Source organism: Budorcas taxicolor, chromosome 15, assembly GCF_023091745.1.
Source record: "Budorcas taxicolor isolate Tak-1 chromosome 15, Takin1.1, whole genome shotgun sequence".
NCBI lineage: Eukaryota > Metazoa > Chordata > Mammalia > Artiodactyla > Bovidae > Budorcas > Budorcas taxicolor.
Genome location: NC_068924.1, coordinates 71,900,749 through 71,912,048, shown reverse-complemented (window position 1 = coordinate 71,912,048; position 11,300 = coordinate 71,900,749). Strand labels below are relative to the sequence as shown.

General features: G+C 41.1%; 1 protein-coding gene across 1 annotated transcript in view; it reads right to left on the bottom strand.

Moving 5' to 3' along the window:
* Positions 1 to 5,010: 5,010 nt before the first annotated feature.
* HSD17B12 (hydroxysteroid 17-beta dehydrogenase 12) overlaps positions 5,011 to 11,300 on the bottom strand; it is a 169,275-nt gene continuing 162,985 nt past the window's right edge. The window contains exons 10-11 of the mRNA XM_052652868.1: positions 7,254 to 7,403; positions 5,011 to 6,991 (exon numbers count right to left, since the gene is read on the bottom strand). Of these exons, the coding sequence (XP_052508828.1) occupies positions 6,887 to 6,991; positions 7,254 to 7,403 (255 nt within the window). The 3' untranslated portion in view covers positions 5,011 to 6,886. The remainder of the gene's footprint in view (positions 6,992 to 7,253; positions 7,404 to 11,300) is intronic.

The window sequence follows — 11,300 nt, the reverse complement described above, 5'->3', positions numbered from 1 at the left end:
ACAGAGACCCAACAGCTGCAAACCTCAGAATTTTAATATAAAGCAGGTGAAAATCAGTAATGCCCCCATAACTGATGAAAACAAACACAAATCGCCAGGAAAATTTACACTCAATAAGATTTTGAATAATTTCAATATAGGTCTAATGAAAAACTCACACGAATCATGAAAAATATGGGGAAATGAAGTACCATTAGCAAAAGTCAGCAGAAACAATAGTACCATCTACAAAAAATACTGGATTATTGGAACTATAAGAAACACAACATAATGGTGTTTAATATGTTGAAATAAAACAAAGACATAAGAATAGTTGAAACCATAAAAAATTCAAAGCTTTTTCAAGAACCAAATGCAACAATTAAAATTAAAAATTCAGTGAAGTCCCTATTTTTCAGTGGGACATGGTAGTACCAAGCAGTCACTATTAGAGCAGAAAAAAAAAAAATTATAAATAACTTTTCTTTGAAGACACTGGAAGTATTTGGATGCAATGAGGACTAGCTTAACTGAAATTCTAAAGAGCGAGCCCCCACTAGGTGAGCTGGCTATGTTCTTCCCCTGGGACATTTTCCAAGCATAACAACTAATGGCTGGAGTTGCCAGAGCCAGCGGCATCTCTACAAGGGGAGAGACTCCAGCAGATCTTTCGACAGCCACTGGGATGGCATGATGGACTGTATCTAGAAGCACTCTCAGATGCACGACCAGTTCCCCCGACAAGGCATCTGCTGAGCACTACAGCTGCACAGAAGGGTTGAAAAGACAAGGTGAAACCTCTCATGGTCTTACTTTGCTTGAAAAGCTGAATTTTCAGAAAGGTGAGCCCACCAGAAACACGTGACAGGTTTCATTCTGCTGACACGTCAAATGACAGTGGCGATGAACATAATGGAAGGGGAACCTAGCCCTGGCTCGGCTCAGGACTTACCTGGGTTGAAGTGATTGGTCTCCATCCTACCTACTAGGGAGGAGGCAAAGGCTGCCTAAAGAAAGACAGCGTTGACTTCGGTCTTGGTTCTTTTATATAGAATCTCTGGCGTGCAGTATTTAAAAATGGTGGGACATGTGAGGAGGCAGAAAAATGTGACCTCTTCTCAAAAGAAAAAGAATAAGTAGATCCACAGATGATCCAAATATAGGAGAAAGCAGACAGGATTTTAAAACAATTATAATATTTATAAAAATAGAGGAAGGGGGCAAAGCACGAAAAAGGGAGTATTTAAATAGATGACTAGAAATTAAAGAATCAAATGAACATTCCAGAGGTGAAATGTATTAATACCTGATATTACATGGATTTAACAGCAGAAAGTACCTTCAATATGGCAGGATTAGTGAACTTAAAAGATAGTTGATAGAAAAGAAGCTAAGGAGAAGTAACCTGAACACTCTTAACTATATAATCCAGTAATCATGCTCCATGGTATTTATCCCAAATGAGTTGAAAACTTTTGTCCACATAAAACCCTACACACAAATGGTTATAGCAGTTTTATTCCTAATTGTCCAAACCAGAAGCAACCAATATGCCCTTCAATAGGTAAATGGATAAGCAAACTGTGGTGCATCTGTACAATGGGATATTATTCAGCAATAAAAAGAATAGAGCTATTAAGCCTTGAAAAGTCATAGAGGAAACTTAAATGCATGTGAAGTGAAAAAAAAAACCAGTCTGAAAAGTCTGTGTTCTATAGTGATTTCAACTACAGAATTTTGGAAAAGGCAAAACTATCGGGACAGAGATCACGGATGCAGGTGTCTGGAGGTGGAGGAAAAGGGAGGGATAAATAAGTGGAACATGGGATTTTTAGGGCAGTGAGACTGTTCTTTATGATCCTGTAGTGACGGTCACATCACACACATTGTTAAAAGGTCCAGGAAACCCTAATGTGAATTGCAGACTTAAGTTGATAATCAAATGCAACAATATTGGTTCATCAGTTGCAAAAAACGAACCACACTGATGCAGAATGTTAATAAGAGGGGATATATATACATATATTATAATAATACATATAATTTTGGCTGTACTGGGAAGCATGTGGGATCTTAATTCCCAGATGAGGGATGGAACCCACACTCCCTGCAGTGAAAGTGTAGAGTCTTGGCCACTGGGCCACCAGGGAAATCCCTCCAGATAACTTTAAATTGTACTGTGCGTGCACTGAAAACGTTCAGGAGTAAAGACAACAAAGATAAAGAATGTAAAACTTCCAAACTACTACAGGAGGAAAAATGGAGTAAAAGAAAAAAAAAATTAGCCAATCAAAAAGTGAGAAAAAAAAGAAGCATAAAAGAAACAAAGAGAACAAAATAACATTACAGAAAGAAGTCTTCATGTTTTAAGAATCATAAGTTATACATGAAATTAACTTGCCTGTAAAGAGCAGAGAATACCAAATTAAAAGACAATTATTCCCCCCCCCCCCAACCCAGGTTTATTTTGCTTCTGTTCTGTTCAGTCGCTCAGTCGTGTCCGACTCTTTGCGACCCCATGAATTGCAGCACGCAGGCCTCCCTGTCCATCACCAACTCCCGGAGTGCACTCAGATTCACATCCATCGAGTCAGTGATGCCATCCAGCCATCTCATCCTCTGTTGTCCCCTTCTCCTCCTGCCCCCAATCCCTCCCAGCATTAGTCTTTTCCAATGAGTCAACTCTTCACATGAGGTGGCCAAAGTACTAAGTTTCAGCTTTAGCATCATTCCTTCCAAAGAAATCCCAAGGTTGATCTCCTTCAGAATGGACTGGTTGGATCTCCTTGCAGTCCAAGGAACTCTCAAGAGTCTTCTCCAACACCACAGTTCAAAAGCATCAATTCTTCGGTGCTCAGCTTTCTTTACAGTCCAACTCTCACATCCATACATGACCACTGGAAAAACCATAGCCTTGACTAGACGGACCTTAGTCGGCAAAGTAATGTCTCTGCTTTTGAATATGCTATCTAGGTTGGTCATAACTTTTCTTCCAAGGAGTAAGCGTCTTTTAATTTCATTTATTTTGCTTACAAAACATAAATATGTAGAAGGATAGAGGTACCTAATTTGATATCACAGAAAAGAGATTTTAAGGCAAAAGCATTAGCAATAAGGATGTCAATACATGACAAAAAAGTTCAACTCACCGGAAAGTCAAAATTCTAAAATTTATTCATCTAAAAAGATAGCCTCAAAATGTATCAAATAAAAATGGATAAAACGGGGAAATTTGACAAATTCATTACAGTGAGAGAATTCAAAACACTTCTCTCAATTACTGACAGATCAGGCAGATAAAAGTTAGTAAAGAGATGGAAGATTTGAATACAATTAACAAACAACTTAAAGGACATGTATTGAAAAATAAGAATTAGAAAACAGACATTCTTCTTAAGCATGCTTGGCACGTTTAAAGTATTGGCTATACCTAGACATAAGTCTCAAAAACTTCTGCGACTAGGTAATAAGTTTACATTTGTTAGGGATTAGCTTCCTACAGTCGCTGTAATAAACTCACTGGCTTAAACTAAGACTTCTGCTAAGTCGTGTCAGTCGTGTCCGACTCTGTGCGACCCCATAGACGGCAGCCCACCAGGCTCTCCCGTCCCTGGGATTCTCCAGGCAAGAACACTGGAGTGGGTTGCCATTTCCTTCTTCAATGCATGAAAGTGAAAAGTGAAAGTGAAGTTGCTCATTAGTGCCAAACTCTTAGCGATCCCATGGACTGCAGCCCACCAGGCTCCTCCGTCCATGGGATTTTCCAGGCAAGAGTACTGGAGGGGGTTGCCATTGCCTTCTCTGAAACTAAGACTATCCTCTCACAGTTCAGGAGGCCAGAAGTCCAAATTCAGTTACTAATCCAAAGACTGGGCCCTGCATCTTCCAGAACTAGGGGAATCCATTCCCGGCTCCTAAGAACACTGGGTGGCCGATGGCATTCCTCGGCTTGTGGCTGCATTATTCTAATCTCGTGTTCGTGGTCACACTGCTTTCTCCTCTTCTGGTTGTGTGTGTGCTCAATGTGTCCACCTCTGTGACCCCATGGATTGCAGCCTGCCAGGCTCGTCTGTCCATGGAATTTTCCAGGCAAAAATACTAGAGTGGGTTGCCATCTCTTACACTTCAGTAATCTTTCTCTGCTTCTCTCTTATTAAGAATATTGTGATTCCATTTAGGGTCCATCTGGATATCCTAAGAAAATCTCATCGCAAGATCCCTAACTTAATCATACCTGCCCCTTTTCCATATAAGGTAACACTTACAGATACAGGGATTAAGATCTGATATCTTTGGGTACCATTCTTCACCATACACTCGCACCTTGGAAGACAAACCTAGACAGCATATTAAAAAGCAGAGACATCACTTTGCCAACAAAGGTCTATGTAATCAAAAAGTGTTACTTGTTCAGTCCTGCCTGACTCCAGATGTGAGAGTTGGATCACAAAGAAGGCTGAGTGCCGAAGAACTGATGCTTTTGAATTGTGCTGCAGAAGACTCTTAAGATTCCCTTGGACAGCACGGAGATCAGACCAGTCAATCCTAAAGGAAATCAACCCTGAATATTCACTGGAAGGACTGATGCTGAAGCTGAAGCTCCAATACTTTAGCCACCTGGTGGGAAGAGCTGACTCACTAGAAAAAGACCCTGATGCTGGGAAAAGATTGAAGGCAAAAGGAGAAGGGGGCAGCAGAGGATGGGATGGTTAGATGGTTAGATAGCATCACCAGCTCAATGGACATGATTTGAGCAAACTCCGGGAGTAGTGGAAGACAGAGGAGCCTGGCATGCTGCAGTCCATGGGGTCACAATGAGTTGGACATGTTAAGGCTATACAGGCTGGATTCTTATGCTAGGCTGGATTCTGAGCACTTTCAAATATTAATTTGTGCTCAAAACAATCTATGAGATAGGCATTATTATTATTCCTATTTTTCAGAACACAAAACTGAAGTGGAGAAAGGTTAAAACTATGTCATAGTCACGTGTTCTTTGATTACAGTGCAATTATTTAGAAATCAACAACAAAAGATTTAACTTTTTATTTTGAAATAACTTTAGATTTACAGAAAATTTGCAAAACAGCACTAAGAATTTCCATTTCTCTTTCACTTAGATTCTCCAAATGTTAACATACTAACACATTTGCTTTATCATTTTCTGTATACATATTTTTTCTGAATCTTTTTCGATTAAGTTGCATATATAATGTCCCATTATCCATAAATGCTCTAGTGTGTATTTCCTAAAAAACAAGAACTTTTTCTTAAGTAACCACAGTACACTGATCAAACTCAGGAAATTAACATTGATATAAAGCTATTATCTAATCTTCAGACTACTCAGATCTCACAAATTGTCTCAAAATTGTCCTTAGTAGAAGAAAAAAAAATTTTTCTCAACCAGGATCCAACCCAAGATCATGTCTTTTGCATGTTCCTTTCGTCTTCTTTAATCCAAAAGTTTTGACAAGTATAAGGTGGCAAAGTATAAGAAACGCAAAGTGTTTTTTGCAAAGCTAAATTTATTCAATTTAAATGACTATTTTTTATTCTGAGATTATGTTCTTCCTATTTTAAGGGTACTAACGTTTCTTTACTTTTATAGAATGATGCCAATGGCAGATGGTGATTTAGGTTTTTCTGTGTTTTTTTTTTTCCCCCAATGTCCTTGGCTGGCAAGTTTAAAAGCTAGAAACACTTTTAAATACGCCAATTAAAATGCCTGTTTGTTTTGTTTTGTTTTGCAAATTTCCTGGTGCTTAAAACTCAGAATCTGGGAACCACAGCCTAGGTAAAGATCTGCCTTCTTGCATATTCCACAACACTGAATTAATTTCCTAGCAAGTTCCCCAAACAAGTTAGGTACGTAGCAGGATAAAAGTCTTAATTTATATTAAACCAGTGCAAAAATGGCCTTAATTTCAAGCACCAAAGAAATACATTTTCAATCAACATCACCATTATATCATCTTTCATTAAAACTAATTGTATCAGTACCTATAGGGTACCTATTTAAAAGTGTAATACCACTTCCCTAGCATCATCACTGTCCTAGGAGTGGCCTGGTGTCACCCACGTGAGCAGTATTGGTGCGGTGCAGAAACAAAGAACCTGGGGTCCAAGAAGGCTGCCTTCCTGGGTCAGGGATTTAGCGGCACTGGAAGGGCTGCCCATCAGTGTACATTTTGGCCTGTTTACCTTTAGAAATCATACCACAGAGCATTCAGTGTTTACACACGTTTAAACTGAGAAGACATCTGTATTAGAGGAAAGCGTATTTTAGTGGGCATCATGTGTCAAAAATAACTCCATTATTTTTACATCGTTAGCTACCCTTGCAAAAGGAAAGAAAGTTCTATATAAATGTACAAACATACTTTTAGAAAACCTTACAGCGTGCTCTGCAGATTGCAGTGTGTCTTCCCATATCAATGAATCCCCACTCCCTTAAAAAGTTAAAAACAAAACCAAAAAAAAAAAAAAAAAAAAAGGAGCTGGCCATTACTTTTTAAAAGTACATTTCAGTGTAAATACTGAATAATCATCACTGGCATTTTCGACCAGATGAAACTGTTTAGCCTTATGTCTGACTCTATCATTCACTGATTTGCTAGAATCATGTTCCTTCTATTAATAGTAAGCAGTTCTTGCTAATGTTAGTTCTATATCCATTTGATATGAGCATTTATGTTAAACTTCAAAATAACTCCCGGTGGCATCCAGAACATATGTCAGGAACTCCTGAAAGCAACCTCTGTTTTCCTCCTAATTATGACAACATTTAGCTTTATCAGTAACTGTTAATAAGCATGACAACTGAAGATTTGGAAATGGTGGGTGCCTTGCAGAAAACACGCTTAGCTGGCGCATCTGCCGAGTTACTCGAAGGTGTTACCAGTGCTCAGTTCTTCTTCATTTTTTTAAAATAGCGAGCCCGGATGGATTTGTTCACATTCATGCTCACTTTAAGATACAACCAGGAAGGCAGGATTGAGGCTACTGAGAACTAGGGAAAGAAAGGGAGAGATATGCAATTAAGGCCTACAATCTGAATTCATTTGACACATAGCATCTTATGTTTTACTATATTACTATTTTATTTATAGATAGATTTAAGAGTTCTTGGACATATGGTGGAAAACACGGAGGCCTTGCTAGTAAGTCTAGACAATGTATATATGCTAATGTATCACATACTAATTTTGTGACTCAAAGGGAAAGAAAACCCCAAACCAAAGTACTAATTCGGGACTCAAAAATCGACATACCAGAAGAGAATGGATGAAGTATCCATTGGTCCGGGATTGCACGCCGATGGTTTTAATGGCAGACTTCACAAATGTCTCCGAAGAGGGCTTATCCAAAGTTGCCTTTCGAATTTTAGCCAGTTTGGTTGCAACAAAGTAGGGCAGGACACTCTAGAAAGGCAATATACCCCACAAAAAACATGCCATTGGTTAGCAAGGCCATAAACTCAGAATTCACTGTGATGTTTGATTGCTCTTAGTGGCAGAAACATTCTGAAAAAGTATAAAGTTTGTATCTTTAGAGAGAGAAGAAAAAGAGAAGCAGCTATCTAAAGCTACCTTGATAGAAGAAATGGCTGCATAAAACAAGTTTAAAAAACAAAACAAAACAAAATCTATCACTTTCCTGGTGGCGGAGTGGATAAGGATCCACCAGCCAATGCAGGGGACACAGAAAGCTGCAGAGCAACGAAGCCCGTGAACCGTAACTACTGAGCCTGCACTGCAGAGCCTGGGAGCTGCGACTGCCAGCCCACACGCTGCGACTAGAGTGCCTAGAGCCTGTGCTCCGCGAACAGCCACGGCAGGGAGAAGCCTGTTTGCGGCAATGAAGAGTAGCCCCTGCTCACCGCAACTGGAGAAAGCGGGCGTGGCAATGAAGACCTAGTGCGCGCGCGCGCACACACGCACACGCACACACGCACACGCACACACGCACACGCACACACACACACACACACAATGGGTCTTTAAAAAGAAGCATGATACAAATCTAGAGCAGAGATCTGGAATAGGATGCTGTCTACTCTGATTAAACAGCATGGTTACAGAACCACCACATAGGAGGTTTTGGACATTTTATGCCCCTATAGAGATAATATTAATTTTCTCCCTACTTGATGGTTAATAAGCTTTGGCTTATCTAAAATAAAAGACATTTCACACTCTCAGCTTTGGGCTACCCACTTTTCTCTCCTAGTTTCTTACCATTCTGAGTTTTATAAACTTTGCTGTTGATGAGCTAGGACCACCATCTGTCTTTGTTTTTCTTCTTTTTTCTTTGTTGTGGGGGAGACAGGATAACATTATGGAAACAGCTTGGATAACGAATAAGATACTTGACGGCACTAGTGTGGGATGGCAAACCTGGACATTACCTTTCAGGAGGATTAACTATTTATTATTATTCATTATTTAGGGGAATTAATTCTTTCTGATGCTTGCTAAATTTTAGATATGCTTCAACACAGAACGCCAGGAAACCCTACTACAATGACTCAAGAAGTCCCTTCTATACTTTGAAATTACCTGGTCATGCTTGTCTACCAAGGAGTGAATGTACTCTCTTTATCTGAAATGTGTGAAAGGATAGGGTATAAATTACAATGAAACTTCTATTAAGGAAGTGGATCTATTTCAGCACATGGTGGTCAAAACCAAAAACGTCATTACTAAAGGCAGAAACAAAACTGAAATGTGCTCCAGTCTATAGATTTTCTTCCTGCTAAGAGCGGGGAGTTCCTAGATCTTTTGTTTTGTTACTTTTTGTCATTCCCAAGTATGAGTCACCCTCCTTAACAGGTGAGCTGAAACTGCAACCCCCCTAATAGAACCATGAAGCCAAGGGCCTAACCACTGTCACTCTCCAACTTTTTCTTACTCCCTGCAGTAACAGACCTGGCACTAAGGAAACTAACTTCCCCAAGGCACTTCAATACCTGGGCCAACTTGGATTAGGGGACTTTTTGGTGTTTGACAGTTTGTTTACTGGAACTGGGCTTCCTCGGTGGCTCAGATGGTAAAGAATCTGCTTGCAGTGCAGGAGGCCTGGCTTCAATCCCTGGATTGGGAAGAGCCCCTGGAGAAGGGAATGGCTACCCACTGCAGTATTCTTGCCTGGAGAATTCCATGGACAGAGAAGTCTGGCGGGCCACAGTCCATGGGGTCACAAAGAGTCGGACACAACTGAGTGATGAACACACACACTTCCTGGAATTATTACTCTACACTTATTCTTCACTTAAAAAGCATTTTTTTTTTTTTGGTCAAATAGATCCTTATATTTAACACCATGTTGCTAGAAGGATCCAGTGTATGACAGTACAAACTAGAGAGTGATCTCGGGCTGACACACAGTATGAAATGCAGAGCTCATGAGGCTAGGGAATGGGTAGGGAGAGACAATGGGTAGGGAAAGCAAGCTTGTTCATCAAGCTGAGTAGCAAACACCAGAGAGAATGTATGCGTGTACTCTGACTCAATAGTGAAGGACCTCAAGCAAACGCCGTCACACCTCTGTGCCTTGGGTTTCTTGGTTACAAAAAAGGAAAGATTAAAAAACAAAAAGCCTATCTCATATACAGATCACAAGCCTATCTCAAGAGTGAAGTTTCGAGCCTCTCAGTATAATGGTGGCCTACTAATGATACGTTCCAATTACATTATTCTATTCGAATCCTCCCTGCCTCCCTCCTTCTTGCTGCTGCTGCTAAGTCACTTCAGTCGTGTCCGACTCTGTGTGACCCCACAGACGGCAGCCCACTAAGCTCCTCTGTCCCTGGGATTCTCCAGGCAAGAATACTGGAGTGGGTTGCCATTTCCTTCTTCAATGCATGACAGTGAAAAGTGAAAGTGAAGTCGCTCAGTCGAGCCCGACTCTTAGTGACCCCATGGACTGGAGCCTACCAGGCTCCTCAGTCCATGGGATTTTCCAGGCAAGAGTACTGGAGTGGGGTGCCACTGCCTTCTTCTTGGGGCAGCATAAATCAGACTGTTCTGATCTTAAATTAAGCAGCACTGCCTGGCTGAACCACTTGATGGTGCCAAATGTTAACTCATCATTCAGTTAAACCTCCAGCTTGTCTGGAGGAGGTCTTGGCTCTGGAGGTAGGGACAAGAGACACATACAAATTCTACCCTGGGAAGGGAATTTATTTCTACAAAGGTTTAGAATCGAAGCAGTTCATATGGCCTAGCAGAGGATGGAAAGGATTCAGGGATGGGAATTTGTCAGGTAAACGAATAAGGGAAGAACGTGTGGGGTAATGGAAACAGCAGGAGCAAAGAAAAGGAGACACAGGGAGCAGGACGTTCTCAGGGACCTGCAACAATTCACTACGGTCCACACATCGGAAAGGCACGAAGCGGGGGCAGGAGGAAGGCTAAAGAGTACAGAAAACTAAGTCCAATCACTGACGGTATTGATTTCCAGAGCAGAAGTGATGGCACGGTCTTATTCACCATTATATGCTTAGCCACCGCCATTGCCGCGTGTGTGCTAAGAGTGCCAAGAAGATCTGCTGAATGAATCAGCAACAGAGCTCTCGGGACAGCCCTGAATATACTACTGGGGTCCCTTTCTACTGCTGCAGTCCAGAAAATTAATGACACCAGAAAGCTGACAACATGATATGAGATTTTAAACCACGACTTTAGATATTCTGACACTTAAGATTATCTATCTATCCCAACAAAAACAAACGTATAGCTTTTGCTATAGCTCACCTAGCATTTAAAAAGCAGTATTTCAAATCACATAAGTCTCCCTGGTGGCTCAGATGGTAAAGATTCCACCTGCAATGCGGAAGACCTGGGTTTGATCCCTGGGTTGGGAAGATCCCCTGGAGGAGATCATGGCAATCCACTCCAGTATTCTTGCCTGGAGAATTCCATGGACAGAGGAGCCTGGCGGGCTACAGTCCATGGGGTCGCAAGGAATCAGACACAACAGAGTGACTAGGCATAGGACAGTATAAAGAAATAGCTAAAGGAAATCAACCCTGAATATTCACTGGAAGGACTGATGCTGAAGCTGAAGCTCCAGTACTTTGGCCATCTGATGAGAAGAGCCGACTCACTGGAAAAAATACCCTGATGCTGGGAAAGGTTGAAGGCAGGAGGAGAAGGGGACAACAGAGGATGAGCTGGATGGATGGCATCACCGCCTCAATGGGCATGAGTTTGAGTAAACTCCAGGAGATAGTGAAGGATGAAGGACAGGGAAGCCTGGCGTGCTGCAGTCCACAGGGTCGCAAAGAGCTGGACATGATTAGTGACTGAACAACAACA